The sequence below is a fragment of the Trematomus bernacchii genome, unplaced genomic scaffold (genome assembly GCF_902827165.1).
Source record: "Trematomus bernacchii unplaced genomic scaffold, fTreBer1.1, whole genome shotgun sequence".
Classification (NCBI taxonomy): domain Eukaryota; kingdom Metazoa; phylum Chordata; class Actinopteri; order Perciformes; family Nototheniidae; genus Trematomus; species Trematomus bernacchii.
Genome location: NW_022987840.1, coordinates 5,022,723 through 5,039,638, shown reverse-complemented (window position 1 = coordinate 5,039,638; position 16,916 = coordinate 5,022,723). Strand labels below are relative to the sequence as shown.

At 40.2% G+C, this 16,916-nt stretch overlaps 1 protein-coding gene across 1 annotated transcript in view; it reads left to right on the top strand.

The window, feature by feature from the left end:
• The window catches only part of LOC117468518 (thrombospondin type-1 domain-containing protein 7A), a 125,609-nt gene that overhangs the window by 86,327 nt on the left and 22,366 nt on the right, over window positions 1-16,916 (top strand). Inside the window, exons 15-21 of the mRNA XM_034112689.1 lie at window positions 5,815-5,993; window positions 7,064-7,197; window positions 8,316-8,469; window positions 9,870-10,011; window positions 12,984-13,099; window positions 13,676-13,793; window positions 16,392-16,537. Of these exons, the coding sequence (XP_033968580.1) occupies window positions 5,815-5,993; window positions 7,064-7,197; window positions 8,316-8,469; window positions 9,870-10,011; window positions 12,984-13,099; window positions 13,676-13,793; window positions 16,392-16,537 (989 nt within the window). The remainder of the gene's footprint in view (window positions 1-5,814; window positions 5,994-7,063; window positions 7,198-8,315; window positions 8,470-9,869; window positions 10,012-12,983; window positions 13,100-13,675; window positions 13,794-16,391; window positions 16,538-16,916) is intronic.

Below are 16,916 nucleotides of genomic sequence, written 5' to 3'. Positions count from 1 at the left end.
GTAACAGCATGGTAACATGACGCTCGTGCCTCGCCCCCCTCCTTTGCAGGGGGGCGTGGTCAGCTGCAGCTCATTTGCCACAGAATCAGCCCTTACAAAAACAGGGCTGGAATACAGCAAATAGAGCGAAATGAGGCATGGCTAAAATGCATGATCTGTTTGGTATTTTGAAAAAAAAACTTGACAGACATGTTTTATATAGGTATGGCCCTACAATATATTATTCAAATATAACATGATAGGTCCACTTTAAGTAACAATGACCTACTACAGTATGTATGTAAACATCAGTCAGGTTTCAGAAAGCAACATAGCACCATCACTGCGACAATGAAAGTGGTAAATGATATTGTAGGTACTGTATCTTAGACAAAAAGCAGAGTTGTGCAGCTCTGTTTATTGATCTTTCCAAAGCTTTCGATACCGTCGATCATCAAATACTGAAGCAGAGGCTGGCCAGTATTGGCATATCCAGCCATGCAGTGGGGTGGTTTGTGAACTACCTCTCTGAAAGGTCCCAATGTGTTCAATTTGATGGGCTCACTTCTGAGTTGTTAAACATTTCAAATGGTGTTCCCCAAGGTTCTGTTTTAGGTCCACTTTTATTCTCCATCTATATCAACAGTTTAGGTCAAAATGTGGATGGAGCAACTTTACATTTTTATGCGGACGATACCGTGATGTATTGTGCAGGTCCCTCCATTAAGGAGGCTGTTGTTAAATTACAGGCTGTTTTTAATATTATCCAGACGCAGCTCTCTGAGCTTAAGCTTCTTTTAAATGTGACAACTTTGGATATTGTTACTACGCAAGGAAAAGTACTTGAAGTGGTTGCCTGTTATAAATACCTAGGTATCTGGCTTGATGATTGTCTCTCTTTTAAACCTCAGGTCAATAATCTGCTTAGAAAGCTAAGGGTGAAGCTAGGTTTCTTTTTCAGAAACAAGTCCTGTTTCTTACTTGAGGCCAGGAAAAGGCTAGTCACTGTGACCTTTTTACCTGTGCTGGACTATGTTGATCTGATTTATATGAGTGCACCTGCCCATTGACCTGATCAAGTTAGATGCCGCCTATCACAGTGCGCTGAGATTTGTTACTAATTGTAAAGCACTTACTCATCACTGTACCCTGAATGCCAGGGCAAGTCTGCCTTCACTTACTGTTCGGAGACTCAGTCATTGGTACATGTTCATATATAAAGCCATGCTGGGTAAACTACCACCTTACATCTGCTCACTGATATCACAGAGAGTCACAAGTAGCTATTGCCTAAGATCCCAGGATGTGTTTTTATTACATGTGCCAAGTGCTAGGACTGTTTTAGGCACTAAAGCTTTTATGTGCGCTGCTCCTCTAGCTTGGAACACTCTGCAAAACATTTTGAAAATGAGCATTTTGGTTCCCCTGTATAATTTTAAAGCACAGGTGGATGAAATGATATTTGATACTCCTGGTACCTGTCATTGTGAATAGATTTGTAAATTGTTCCCCTTTCATTATGTTGTATGTGTCCTTTTGTTTTCTGTTGTATTTCTGTTACATGTGTAACCGATGTGCGGCAGGTCTCCCTTGTACCTTTACCATGACTCTATATTACAGGATGGCTCAGAGGCCTTGGTCTCATGCTAGCAGGGTGGGGTAGAGGAGGAGGGGTGCACGGTGCAGTCACTCTGGGGAGTCACAGAGGGTAAAGCTTAAGGGCAAGCATCTTGCTGAGGACCTGTGAACTTGAGCAGAATTGCAGAGAACAGATTTGCTGGTGCATGACGATCTGTATTTGTCACGAGAGGAGAAACACACTGAGAGCCGGTGCCATATAATTGAGCTTATGCTATTTGAGTGTTACAGCATATAGGCAGTGTGCTATGAAGCTCTAAGCTAAGCTCAGTGTGTGTTATGGTTAGTGATGTTAGTAATGTACATCAAAGGGTCCTTTGGGGGCTATGGGGATTCCTTCTTATTCCTCTACGCTCCATGTTGAGCTTCTATAGCTATTTTCCGAACGCCCAGGGATTAGCCTACCCCCGTTGCCTTGGAGATGATTGTGATGCAGGGGGTGTAACGGGTCAAAAATCAGTTACCTTGGATGATTCCTGGAGCCAAAAAGGTTTGAGTAAAGCTTCTCCGACCACCCACACATAGAGCGGATAACATTTGGTTTCAGAGGCCAACACTGTGGTGACTTTATTCCTGGCTGGATGGCCAGAAATAAATGGTGGCTGGATATACCCTCAGGGGGTCCTCAGTGACACCCTGGTGCCCAGGAGGCTAGTTGATCCTTACAAATGAAATGACAGAGAGAAACAAAAAGGGATTTTCCAACCATTCTTATCTACTGTACAGTAGGTACAAACATCATTTCAGCTGATTACATGTATAACCTCATGTACATTTCTATTGGTTCAAAACCTAAGAAGTATGTTGATCTAATTGATATTGGTATGTATTATTTTATTAGTTGTTTAAATTACTGTTGGAAAATGTTGTTTGTTTATTTCAGTTTTTATTTTGTCTTTGTTCGTTTCTATGCCTGCGTTGGACTGTTGTGTTTTTATTTCCTAAAGCCCTAACCAGAGACTTATTCATTTAGTTTAGTAGATAAATAACTTGATAAAATAAGGTCAATATTTTTCACAAGCATTAAAGAAACTAGCATTACAGTTCACACGTGATCTTTTATAGGTCACAGACAAAAATGCATAGCAAGGTAGGATAACCTTTATTGGTCCCCCCAATTCAGTCAAATGTAAACAAACCATGTCAAAAGAAAACACAAACAACTGCTACAAACCTGAAAGTCTTTTCTTTTATTGAAACGTTGTGTTTAAAATGCATGCGATTCAAGAAGTTATTAAGCTTCAGGAATTTTAGCAAATAAGTCAGTGTGCAGGTGATAATTAGTTTGAAGGTGCAAGAAATGCCAGGGTTCCTGCATGTGCAAAAAGAAACAAAGCATTGCCTTGCTGTAAATAAAGGTGCAGTTCAAATAAAGCCATTGTTTGTATGTTTGGTTATGTTCCAGCTAAATGTTAATAGCTCTCAGCTATTGTAAGAAAGCCTCTCTTCCTCCAGAGGTATTTCAGTTTATATCCTAATTATCTCTGGGAGCTTCAAGAGCTGGCTGTGCTGGGAAACTGTTAACATTTCAGGTGTCAGCAGTTGCAACTGCTTTGGGGATAACAACAAGAGCTTGTGCCAGGTTGACTTCTAAAGGTGAAAAGAGGCGATCTCCTACCTGGACTCAACCCAAAAACCCCAGTGAGAGCTTGGCAAGACCCCTAACAAGTTTATATCTGTTGAACTACAAGTGAACCTCAGGGTGAGGTACTGCAGCACTTGATAGTACTTAAAAGTGACGGTGTCAGTGATTTACGATGACTGAACATGACTTGAAGACTTACAGTGAGAGGTCAAAGGTCATGAAGCTTATTTCGGAGGCCATGCTGTAGTCAGCAAGGTGTTGATGTGGAGACGCTGATCGGGGTTAGCAGAGCGTAAGGAGGTCAGGCAGAAGTGTGAGTGCATGTGAATGGACGGATGTGATCATTATGTCGCTGCGCATTTAGTTTGTGTGAAAGTGCTGCCAGGACTTGACTGGATTACGCTAAGTAGACTTTTTTTATTTTTTTAATCATATTAGCTTTAACAAATTGTACTGCTCAGTTTTGGGTCAGCATCACCCTGCAACTGTCCTCTCCAGATGAGCCAAATTCCATCCATGTTTTTAAGCTCTGTTCAACCAGAAGCACCTCCTTTAGCAGCACAGGGAAACAGGAAAGAAAAACAGAACACTTATAAGAGTTTGTTCAAATGTACTCAGGTTTTCCACCCACACTCATTAATGCTAAGGTTTCTTACATAACTGCATTTTAATAGTACATCTTAATGAACCTAATTTATTATTTAACTTATTTTCCTTTATCAAAAAGTTATAAGGGCTTTTGTTATCAGACTATAATTAAAACTTTTGGCTGTTACTCAAATAAACTTTCTGACACCTTCTCAACAGTAGCTTTAATAACACTCCCACACCAACACAGCCAAATGTGTTTATGTATTTATCTATGTATATATTTATTTGAATGCAGTGTTATTTTCCATCTGAACATTGCCTGACATGTTTTCTAGGTTGAACAAGTGAAAAACATTTCTCACATATTAGGGATGTGTTTTTTACAGGCCTTCATTATCCGCTTACAAACAAGAAGAAAACATACGACTTCTAATGCTAGTGTTTTTTGGTCTGTGACCCTTTCAAATATAATTATTACAAGAAATGTCATTTGTTTTATATCAGCAGACTTATCTTTTTGTTTTCATTCAGAAATAGAATGATTTTGGCTTTCTGTGGGGTGAGTCTGGTTAGTCTGTGAGACCCGCGGCGAGAAAACCTGCTCAGCTGGTGCCGAGGAACAGAGAGATAGCATCTCGCTAGAGTGGCCAGCCTCAGGAAGTGCATCTGATTACATTTCCACCAGTCAAGATGATTAGTATTCAATGAGAGGGGATTTCCATAGGTGTCCACCACTGCCTCTGGGTCAATAGCTTGTTACGGGCAACATTTATGGCATAGCAGTGACAGTGTTGTACGACTCCAGCCTCAGCAGCAGGCACCGCTCACCACGTCGCCCCATAGTGTTTTATAGTTACTTTTTATTTATTACTATGTAAAAAAAAAATGAATTGGTCCATATTTTCTTTGCAGGTTCAAGGTCATTCTGTTAAATATTATCCCTATTGTATATACATTGACACAATTGATTTGTATGGACTTACAAGCTTCTTTTGGATTCGTTTTAACTTTATATTTAATATCGTCGTGGCAGGTGTGTGTTTTCAGCAGAGTCATCAGTCAAGGTGGCACCGCATTTCTCTCTGAAGAGCAAAGCAGTCTGAAAGAGTCAACATTAGAAAGAATCGTATTCCCTTCATGGATTTTCTCATCAAATGCTAAACTTATTTACAAGCCGGTGCTGTCTGTTTACTAAAGCGACTTTTACCCAGCAATTGCAAAAAAACATTTCACAAGAGGGAAAATGTTGTTATGGACACAACCAGAGTTCATATAGATGATCTTTTAAACATATTTAACTGAACCTTGGCCTGTGTCCAGTGGGGAAGGGAAAAGTCAAGAGATGGTGAGACAGAAAAACACGAGTAACAGGCGGAGGGAGATTCTTAAAACCGGCCCTGTTGACATGTCCTGTCCCTGTGAGCCGAGGGAAAATAGATTGAAATAATGAATCTCACTGACAGGCCCAAGCACTCCTTTGGTATATATTTAGGCTTTTATATAACAGCCAATATATTTGCTCCTCTGAATGTGGACCCTGTTTTCATTCCACCGGGCTCAAAATCAATAAGTGCATTTAGATTGTATTATTGTTTGCTCTTGCAGCTGGGTGTTTTCCTCATCTAGCATTTAAAGAGTTTTTGGGACTTGTTAGTTGGATTGAAAAGAAAAACAGATCTTTGGGAATTAGGATGAATGTTGTTTTATACTGGATAATGAAAACAAATGTCTCTTTTCTCCAGGAGGCTGAGATTCTGCTTGTGTGATACAGAGAGAACAAAGGTTTTATTTCAAAGTGTTCCTTCTTACGGTTCATTTTCTGGTGAATGCGTTTCGTCTCTGAAATGATTAATTACAGACTACAGTACCATGTCTAGTCATTCATTAAAAAAGACTGCAAAGCTGTTATTTTATCCTTCAGTTTTTCTCTTGTGTTTAACAATCACCCATTTTACTCTCCAGGTCACACCACATGCATATTCAGTTATTGCTAAACACTTCCTGTTTTTGTATTTTTTCAGGTTATATCGAGGAAGCGTGCATCATCCCCTGTCCCTCAGACTGTAAACTCAGTGAATGGTCCAACTGGTCAAGATGCAGCAAGTCCTGCGGCAGCGGGGTCAAAGTTCGCTCTAAATGGCTTCGAGAGAAACCTTACAACGGGGGCCGGCCGTGTCCCAAACTGGACCACATCAACCAGGTACTGAAACTCCAGCTCAGTTTCGTAGTCGGAATTGGTGGCTGAGCAGGAGAATGAGATATAACCCCAATCTTTAATATTTATGAACTCTGCTACAATATATTTTTACCTATAACAAGTGGGTTACACATTATCCGAATCCCACACTGTAGAGAAAGAGGGAGAAATAAATAAATTATTAATGAATAACACGCTTGAGTCCTTTACCTTCCCCTCATTATCGCTGCACTCATTTTTTACCGAGCAGCAACAGTGCAAAGAGGAATGGATGCTATAAATGGATCCTATCCACCGTATTATTGCTCAAATGTGTGCAAGTGGATTCCTTAAGGTTTCCGTGATTTGCAACTCTGAAATGCTTTCCAGGTCTGTGAGTATCAGCAGATGCAGATTAAGGTTGTGTTGATTGTGTGTGTATGTGTGAGTAGTGTGTATCTGCTAAGTTCAGACAGTTTTTTCCTGCAAAGGCTTACATAATGTAACCATTTTTTAAAGTTATCATATTCTCTGCACTATATGAACAGTTGGCATTTGCTCATTAATCCATCTATCTCCTTTTAATCCACCCTAATGCTCGCTGGATTTGACTCACTGCTACAGGCCCAGGTAAGATCTGCTTTCCTCAGCTATCTGTAAATGTAGTCACAGATGTTAAATGTCACTGATGTCGCTGGGTCACTGACAGATGGTTATAAACAGTCGCAATATCCTCACTGTAAGTAAACAAGGAACTATCAGATTAGAGTGTTATGTGTTCAGACATTTCTCAGAGGCAAAGCTGCTCCGGGGGCAGAAATAATCTTGTTGGAGTTAAACCTTGGATAGCCAAGCCAAAGAATTACTGTCTATACAGCAAAACTTAAGTGACACACTTACAGGGCTAAGAGGAAATATTTATAGAAATATATATTAAAGAAGCCACTCTTTTTCATGAGAATGATATTATAACCATCACTTGGCTAAACCAAGAAGTAGAACTATTATTCTGACATATTTGACTTGCTGCTCTGTCTACTTGAAGTCATATTAAGCACATGTTAAGCACCGTAATAAGGTAATTCTGTCCCCAGGTGTACGAGGTGGTGCCGTGCCAGAGCGACTGTAATCAGTATGTGTGGGTGGCCGAGCCATGGAGCGTGTGGAAGGTCAGCAACGTGGACTTAAAAGAGAACTGCGGCGAGGGCGTCCAGACCAGAAAAGTCAGGTATCTATCGAGCTGCATGTCCTGCTACATGTCTGCATTGTTCATATATACAAATAGATAAATAACCACTATATGTACTGTGTACTATATGTACTGTGTTTCAGTGCTGCTAACTATTAGCTGATTTGCTAATAGTTGTTGGTTCAGTCATCTAAAAAAATCAACAAAATGCTCTAAAGTATTGCTTTTTTAGTCAACTTTCTAGAATAATTAGCATGTCAAATGTAAAGCAGGGCTTGGACATTGATCAGTCAAAATAAGATATATGAAGACACTACCTTGGGCTGTCGGAAAATTAGATTAGCACTTTTAAGTACACTTTTTAATATTTAATCAGACAAGCGTAATTTGTAGATTAATATACAAGCAGTTACAAACTGTCAAATTAAAACAACTATTTTGTGTTTTGGAAAAAAACATTTCTTTTCTAAATTGGACAAGAACAACAACCGACATCCTGCCAAATCCTATCGGGTTGAACACAAACTTTTTGGATGTTATGTTGCACATGCCAAATCATGCACTGTAATTAGACTATATTAGACTGACAGGGCTGTAATTAGATGGTTTGTGTGGCTGACAGACCAAACAAAGGGGTTCTGTAAAAGTAGAAAAAGACAAACACACCATATAATGTCACACAGGGACATCACAAGATCAACATCTATACGCCTTTTTATTATCAAGACTCATTTCTTTTTATGATTTTTGGTGACATTTTCAGTGAATAAACTGGCACTCTGTATTCAGTTTGTCTGCTGGATAATAAAGTCTGTAATATAGATATAGATTTTTTATTAAATGTGGCAGTAAAGGAAGACCAGGTTTCGGATGCAAATATCAATATAAATGACCTTTTTTGTACTGCATCCATCTCATCGATCTCAATCTATCGTATTTTCTGTGTTTACATTGATCCTCTTCACCCAGTAGAGACTGTGTTGCTGTGACAGATGTTTTTTTGTGTTTGTTAAATCGACCTCCGTCACCGTGAGGGACGAACCCCAGTACTTCATCTACTTGACATTTCTATGTCCAGTTAAAACATAACGTCTAACTATTTTGTTCTATGGAGCCATCAGTATCTAAAATGCAGTGTTTTTCTTCCAATCCCACAGGTGCATGCTCAACACAATAGACGGGCCGTCGGAGTCGGTGGAGGACTACCTGTGTGACCCTGAAGAGATGCCCCTGGGGGCCCGGGAGAGCCGGCTGCCCTGCCCTGAGGACTGCGTGCTGAATGACTGGGGCAGCTGGAGCCGCTGCAGCCTGGTGAGAGCTGAACTCAGATCAGAGAGCAGCAGCTCAGCTGTCTGCCACAGATATGGGAACGTCAGTGTTCTGTGAAGCTCACTGAGATTTATCTTGGTATCTATTTTTGTCAGAAATATTCTCTCTAAGGCTCAAGGAATTCAAAGCGTACCAGCACTGTATCATTTTGAGCAGTGTGTGAATCTTAGTCAACAGGTTATTTATCGTCCACCAAGAGAGGAATAAAAGAGATTTATGAACTGGGAAGCAGGAGAAAAATGGCTTATGTATCACCTATATTACACTGTACTCACTGTGCATTCAGCAGGGGAGGAATATGATTTATGATAAGGACTCAGAACTCCTGTGCAGGTTTTCAGATTTACATTTTGTGACACAGGCACTATCCTCTTTACATTAGCAGTGATGAAGTGGCAAAACAAAAAGCTGGCTAAAATATTCCAGCGAGCTCGGATCGTTATTTGGCAGACAACCACAAACAGTGAAGTTATATATATTCAGAAAACTACTAGATATTCAGGTCATACACTTTCATTTTAGACAAAAGGTTGACAGACTAAATGAGTACAGTATCAGAATGTATTAAAATCTCCTTTTTAATCAAAAACTAGTCCCTTTCCCTTTCCAACTTGCTGTAAAATATGAAGACTTTGCAAATTGAGTCTTCCATATTCCTCCTACAGACTACAGCATGTTTGCTTTTCCTTTAACAAAAACATGTTAGGCGTCAAAACATCCCTTTCAGCTCCTCTGCTTGAGACAACTCCGATTCTTGGTAAAAAGAAAACCATTTAAATGCTCCGGTGTCTCCTGCTGTTCTCTCAGCAGCACCTTGGCCATTGTTAATCACACCCCATTTTTTTTCCAAGTACTTGACACACCGACTTCCCACATCCTCGTACTGGAGTCTCCAGTGGCCCCAGCAGGGACCCTTACATGTTTTATTCATCGTGCCTGCAATGAAGTTATTCAAAAGGCTGTCATTTTCGCCTCCAACTGTTTTCCTGCAAGCAATGACCGTGTAGAAACTGGTTTATGATTCCAGCACAGTATCGGTTTCGCCTCTGCTGTCCTTTCCTGCTGGAGAGACATTGAATTCCTTATTCTGGCAATGCCAGGAGAGAGAAGGATCTTTATTTATATTTAGAAATACAAAGAGAAACATCCCTTCAGGGTCAAAGCCTATGAGACAGTTTATTTCAAATAAAAATGAAAAATAATCTAGCACTGGGCAAATTCACACAGTTATCTCCTTTTATGCGCCTTTGATATAAACATCAGTGTAGCAAGATCTCTGCTTAGTTCCAATTCAAAGATGTTTCTATATTCCTTGCAATGTTGACTGCTCAGAAATGTCTGCATTTTATGAAACAGTTTTTAATGTGAGCTCTCTGTTGCAGCCATGCACCAGAACCAACAGTCGAGTGCGGATGGCATACACGCTCCGTTCTCCCAGTGTGGGGAGGGAGTGTCCGGACACGAGTGACAATGAGCCCTGCAGCCTGAACCTCAACTGTTTCAACTACTTCTACAACATCACAGGTACAGGAGATGTACAAATGACTGCTCTGTGCTCATAAAGGTGGAGTCGGCAGTATTCATTTCTCTCTGTAGGGTCATCAAACCTGTTTTGTTTGTGGCAGACGAGCTACTGTACGTGCTCTGTATGTTTTCAATGGAGTATGTTTTAGGGCTGCTGCCATGGGATTGCAAGGATCTATGTACTGTATTGGTACTCGGTGAGCATCACTGCAAACATGGACTCTGTTTCAGAATGAGTTCCTCTTCTGTTTAAGAGGCCACAGATACATAAGTGAAGCTGCAGATTAAGGTGATCATTTGCTGTAGGGTCATCGCAGGTGTTTACTATCACATTGTTTCCATATTGCCTTTTCAGACGCTTTAACAAAAAGGAAAGGTTGTGTTCTTTGGACGTTATTTCAATACAAAATTAAAAAACGAAGGAGAGGTTGGCAACAATCCTCTAGTTCTTTTGGATTAGTTATGATGCCTTCATTTTCTGCTGCTCCACATTTTTAACCAGCACACCCTCCTCTTCCCTTTGTGCTATTACACTGGGACACATGTCTTATAATCCCTACTGCTAGGTTCACAGTGGCATCCCAGGGTATATGTACATAATATACGAGAAGAGATTATTATTAGGTGAAGCTTTCTTTTTCTTCTTTGTTAGTGCTGAGAAGGTCCAAGCTGCTTCTTTCCTCCCATCAGTTTTCCTCCCTTTCTGGATGTTTCCCTCTCAGTCTCTTACAGTCGCTCTTTTCTTGTTGCCGTGTCCCTATTTTCAGTCCCCAGAGTGCCACAAAGCTTCTCAGCAAAAGGAGACACAATTCCCTGAGTCGAGCTTGCAAACGAGCTCGCTGCAGCTAAAAACAGACACTCGTCTTTGTCAGCGGATGGCATACTTTATGAGTGATACCTCAGCCTCCCTGTTGTTGCCGGCTTTGCACCCAAAGCCTGGAATCAAATGTTGTCTTTCCACTTCACAGAAATTATTTTTTTAGGGGGCCCAGAGTTCTGCCTCACTTCCGCTCTGTCTTTTTCTGGTGAGGTTTATTCAGGGGAAACTTGTGTTGCTTTTAAATCCTCGATATTAAACTTGAATCTGACGTCTGGCCACACAGCTTGCTTATGATGATGGCATTAAAGAACACTGATGGCAGCCAGAGTTATTGGATTTAATAGAGCTGTTATAAACCTTCAATGACCTCTTTGCTGACAAAATAATCATCTGTTGTCAACATTGATATGTGCCAGCCAGAAGCTATTTAGAGACTGACTCAAAACTAAACAAACATACACCATTTTGAAGGTGCACTGAATATTTAGTGGAATATAGGGAAGAGGTTTTAACCAATGAAATACCCCTACCTTTAACCATCTCTTTACAAGCATGCAGAGAACATAAGGTGGCTTATAAGTCAAATAAAAATGTGAAAGGCCAAAGGAAGAGGAACCACTCCCCATATAGATATGAAGGGCTCATTCTAAGCTTAAGAAAACACAACGATTATAAAGTGCAGGTGATTATTCCCTGTTAAAGTTATGTTTTAATATTCAATTTCTGCTTATAAATCCATCTAAATATACCAACTGGTCCTCAAGGCTTTATGTGTTTTTTGAGTTGTGTTGCAGAAGGGAAGGAAGGCAGAGGAAGATGAAGTGTGCAACAAAGGCAATGAACTGATGTCAAAGTTACAATATGGGAAGCACAAGGCGTTCTTGCAAATCTGCTGAGTCATCTGGGAGCCCATGGTGGTTCATTTATATTCATGGCACTCCCATCTTAAAATATATATCCACAGTGCAGACAAGACATGTGCATTTTAGTTGAAGTCATCAATGTGGATGTTAATTAGTTTAACATTGTAGTACTCTGTCAGAACACCATGTCAAATGTCTACAAACTAATTGAAATGTATATACAAATTCTATCTATGTATCTGCCTCCAACCAACTTTAGATTAGCATAAACAGCTTTCAAATTAACATAAGGCAACAAGGTGAGAAAGCACATTGCTGTTTTCCCATTTAATAGACACACCATGTTTGTTCCTCAGTATCTGCGATTTATTCATTCTAAAGTGTAAATCATTTGTGACAGCTAACACATTTAAACACTTTTAAACATTGTCTCGTTGTGTTTTGTCTCGCTACATCATTCTGCTTCAACTGAAAAAGCATCCAACCAGAAAAGTGAAATGCAGCTTCCTTGTGACTTGAACAAATTCTCCTCTCATTTTGCTTCCTGCTCCTATCTAAATCATACCTCCCTCTCACCTGCCTTTTTACTCTGCTGGCACCCAGGGTGGTAAAATCAGCAGCAGCCACCTACTGATCGCTGGTAATTATTAGCTATAGGCGGTAAAGTTGTGAGCTGGAGTGAATGATAACAGGAATTTCATGAGCGTGATAGACAGAACAGTAAGAGGGTATATCCAACCATTCTTGTCTGTTTTGGAAGTGCCTGCACATTTGGCCAGCAATGTTTGACTGAATAATACATTTTTAAAGCTGCCATTATCTTTTTTTCAATCAGCGAAAACTAAATGTCTGCTTTCAGTGATGAACCAACAGAGAATTATCACCAAACGCTGCTGTTCCCCTCAATTACGAAAAAGCTTTTCAGTGGCTTTAAGTATATTTGGGGGGGGGGTTTCAGCCTGCAGCTTTACTGTTTTTAATGTTCACTCTTACCAATCTCAACAGCTGTTCTGAGTGAAGTCAATATAAACCCTCACTACACTACCTGCCCAGAACCAAATAGCAGATCCAAGTACAATCAACACATGTTTACGAATTATTGCAACATTAAGAAAGAAATACAGAAAAGTCAACTCTGTGATGCTCAGCAGCTAGAGGATTGTAGTTGTACCGTAGAAAACATCTACTGTATACTGGTGCAAAGTTTCAGGAGTTGTCTCTGCTTTAATAAACTTGTATTGCCAGTTTTACAGCCAAAATAATAAATATGTGAATATGTTGCTTTTCAGACTGGAGTACCTGTCAGCTGAGTCCTAACGCTGTGTGTGGGAGCGGCATCAAGACCCGGATGCTCGACTGTGTTCGCAGCGACGGAAAATCAGTCAATATGAAGTTCTGTGAGGAGGTGAGACGTGCACAAACTCCTCAAGCTACTCCCTTTGTTACTTTGACTTTTGGTTTTTTGGCGAGTTTAGTTTTCACTATTCTTTTTCTGGGAACACTCATTTTTCTTAATGACTTTATCACATCACTCATGCATTATATTACCGTCACCTTACAGTACTTTTGGCCCCTTAGCAGCACCATATTTCAGTAGTATTCCCATGCAGAGATTGTTGTCATTGCTTCGGGCTGAGCCTTTTATTCATTCATAATGTGTCGGGGCTGGCTGTAATTGTAGCCGGCGGGCTGTGGCAGAGCCGTCCCCACAGCTATTTAACCCTTGGCCCACTTCATCATCTGGCTCATTCACAAAAACACATTGTGTCAGAATGGCTTTCACAGCAGCTTTGATAGTGCAACCTTGCTGGCCTGATGCTGCCCAGCATAGTGTGTCCCCTGCCAGAACAAAGGCTTCTGGGAATTGTAGTGCAGAGCGGTCAAGCTGCTGTCAGGCCGTAATAGATTGACTTGGCTGTGACACAACTGTTGGTTTGATGATTTGTCATGAATTAACCTCTTTGTTTCATACATGTTGCAGTTGAATTTGGAGAAGAAGTGGCAGATGAACATCTCCTGTGTGGTCGAGTGTCCCGTCAACTGTCAGCTGTCAGAGTGGTCCGCATGGTCAGCCTGTTCACAGACATGCGGACTCGAAGGTAAGACTCGAAGATCAACCTTTAAATTGACATAGTTGTTGACATTGAGCTGATATTTTAACCTTGAGTAATTTCCAGTGTGATCAAAGAACTGGCAGCAAGAATAGAAATCTGTAACCTTTTACTATCAACACATCATGTCACACACAAGGTCAGCTTCTTATCATATGTAAAGCTTGATCTTACAATGATCAATGCACTGATATATATCTATATAATACTTTCTATGTGTAATAGTTTGATAAAATCAAAGTAAAAGCAAATACCAGAGCAACCAAATCCAGGAAAAAGGCACCTTAACTGTTAAATAAAAATATATACATAATAATAATGACAATAATAATAATACAATTGGTTGCCAAATGTAATTGGGTGACCCAATTCAATTCTTAGCGTGGGAAAAATTGCTGCGCTACAAGAGATTATAAACTCTTACCTTCAAAGCCTGACATTTGTGAAAGTTAAAAGGACACTAGGTATCAATTTGGATGGTGTGATCTCATCCAATTAAAAAAAAAAAAGAAATGTGCGAAACAAGTTATCATTGAAGAGGTCCAACAGCAAGGGTCACATCTATCCCTGGTGTGATTGAGATTAACGTAACACTGTCATCAGGTAGATGACAATAACAGCGTTAATGTAGTGTGGTAATGTGAAGGGGCGGATCTGAGGTTAATTATCATGACTCTCATTAAGATCCAGCGGATATTCTCTTCTAATTATTCCTTGTGTGAGAGTTGATGCAGCTCAGAAAGCCTTGAACATTTGGTTTGGTGACAAAAAGCTTGTAAAGGTCTCTTCCTGACTGCATCTTTATATGTGTAATTATCCTGTATTTCATGTTTGTTGAACAAAAGGAGGTACAGCTGAAAAAACAGGCGTTACCTTTGGTCGACAGCCCCTTTGCTGCTTGTAACAGGACAAAATCAAAAGAAAATCTCAGCACTAGACGCCCCAAGATGTTAATATATACATGGATGAATGTAAAGCAGGAACATGCAAGTAAAAAACCCTTGCGGTATTGGTTTCAAGAAGCCTGAATACATTAAGCTTTAAAAAGCATGTGTGTGAGTAAAACATGAATGCTCGGCAAAACGTAGTAGCTTGGTTAACTTAGAAAAATCCCGTATCAGATGCTTTCTGATCCCACTGGAGGTTTGCTGGCCAGAAAAACTCACAATAGCAAAAGAGAGGAAATGTTTATTTAAGGGTCTTCCCAAATGACTGGTGAAAATGTGTCCTCTTGTTGCCTGGTCGTTGTTCCTTGCGGTTCAAACAATGGATTCTGTCCCATTACAGCTTCCTGCTCCTCAGGGCTGTGGGGAGCGCTTTGAAGAAGAGCCACTACAGCGATAGTTGCTAAATCATAAGTTCAAGAAAGGCTGCAGGAGCAAAAGGGGACCTTATTTGATGTGGTTTTGTGTGTAAATGTGTGTGGAATGTTTTCTAGTTGGAACAGGATGTGAGGTTGTACAGTTTGTGTAAATGTGTGGGAAGGCTGAATACTGTTTTCTGTGTTGAGAGGTGTCGTAGGTTGGTATCGGTGTGCTCTGAGGTGAGCAGATTGCTGGCAAGGCAGGGTGAAAAACGAGAATGAGATATGCAACATATGAAGGGTTCCCTGGGCGGTTTAAAACAGGAAGATAGAAAGGTTGCATGTGAGCAGAAAGTGTTTAGTTTTCCAATCAATTCATAGCTTCAATTCTGCACTTAAATCAAAGTCTCCAAGGTGTTAGCGGCTTTAATATTCAAGATTTATCTTGAGAGTTTGCTGATTGATGTGGATGAAAGCCATTTTACTCAAGTGGACCAATAACAAGTGCTGTGTTTCAGACCATTTAGAAAAGCCTGCTCTGTTAAGTGAAGTGCTCTTTTCCAGGGCAACATAAATTGAATGCATTCAAAAGAAACGCATTCATTTTAAATAAGCTGTTTACAGAATGAATGGATGACTGCTGTGCAAACCGCAGTGGTCACTTTATATGCCAAAATCAGTCTTTATTGTGCATTTAAAACACAGCCACTTTACAGTCCATATTATTGTATTACTAAGAAAATGATCTATAATGTCTGAAGGCTTAGCAGAAACCAAATCCCTGATCATTCATCTTCTATCATGTCGGTAGAAAAACTAAACTCAAGTTTTAATACTGACACACACCCTGTAGTACAACTTTAAAATAGACTCACTGGTGTTCTGTTTACCCCAATCATCTTGCTTTCTGTCATTTTTGCTTTCTATTTCTGTCGGATTCATTCAGTGCCTGTTGCTAAATGTAAATGTCTCTTTTTAAATATAAATCTGAACATATACACAAACATTAAAGATACAATTCTAGGGCTTTAACAAAGTGTTCAAATCTGTATTCAAATGTATTTGTCTTTGTATTTATATTCATCTATTTTTTTATTTCAAAGATGAATCACTTCAAATTGAGGATTTAAAAAAAAGTATGTACATTAAGTTTGACGACAGACATTTGAAGCCTTATTAGAAAACCTTAATAGAAGCCTTGTATAGTATGTAGAACAAAAGACAATTGGTACAGATCTGTATAGTACATAAAACACTGAAGATGTCCTGTGTGTTTTCTCCAGGTAAGATGTGGCGGCAGCGGGCGGTGGTCCAGGCCTCGCAGGGCGACGGCCGGCCCTGCCCCCCCCAGATGGAGCAGTGGAAGCCCTGCCCCGTGCGGCCCTGCTACCGCTGGCAGTACAGCCCCTGGTCCGAGTGTCGGGTGGAGGTACGCCAATAAATAATGAAATTATACCATAATCCAGGAGCATTACATTTTAATGATCACATCGACCTCTGTCAGCTACATGAAATGCAGTTTTGACAGGTCCCTGGCACTGCTGAGATCAATACGCACATGAATTTGAGCCAGAAAGTGGATTTTAGAAGACAGAAATATTAGAACCTGAAAAAAAATGATGGAGTCTTTAGTATTGATGAACAACCCCATCAAATCCCTGTGCATACAGTTGGGATGGACAGTAAAAATCAATCTAATGCACCTTTAACACTGATGGATTACTGTATTTCAATACCTTTGCCAAGAAATTTGGCAGCCTTTACACTTCATCTTGAGTTGTGTGACACCAGGCCGGATCATTAAAAGA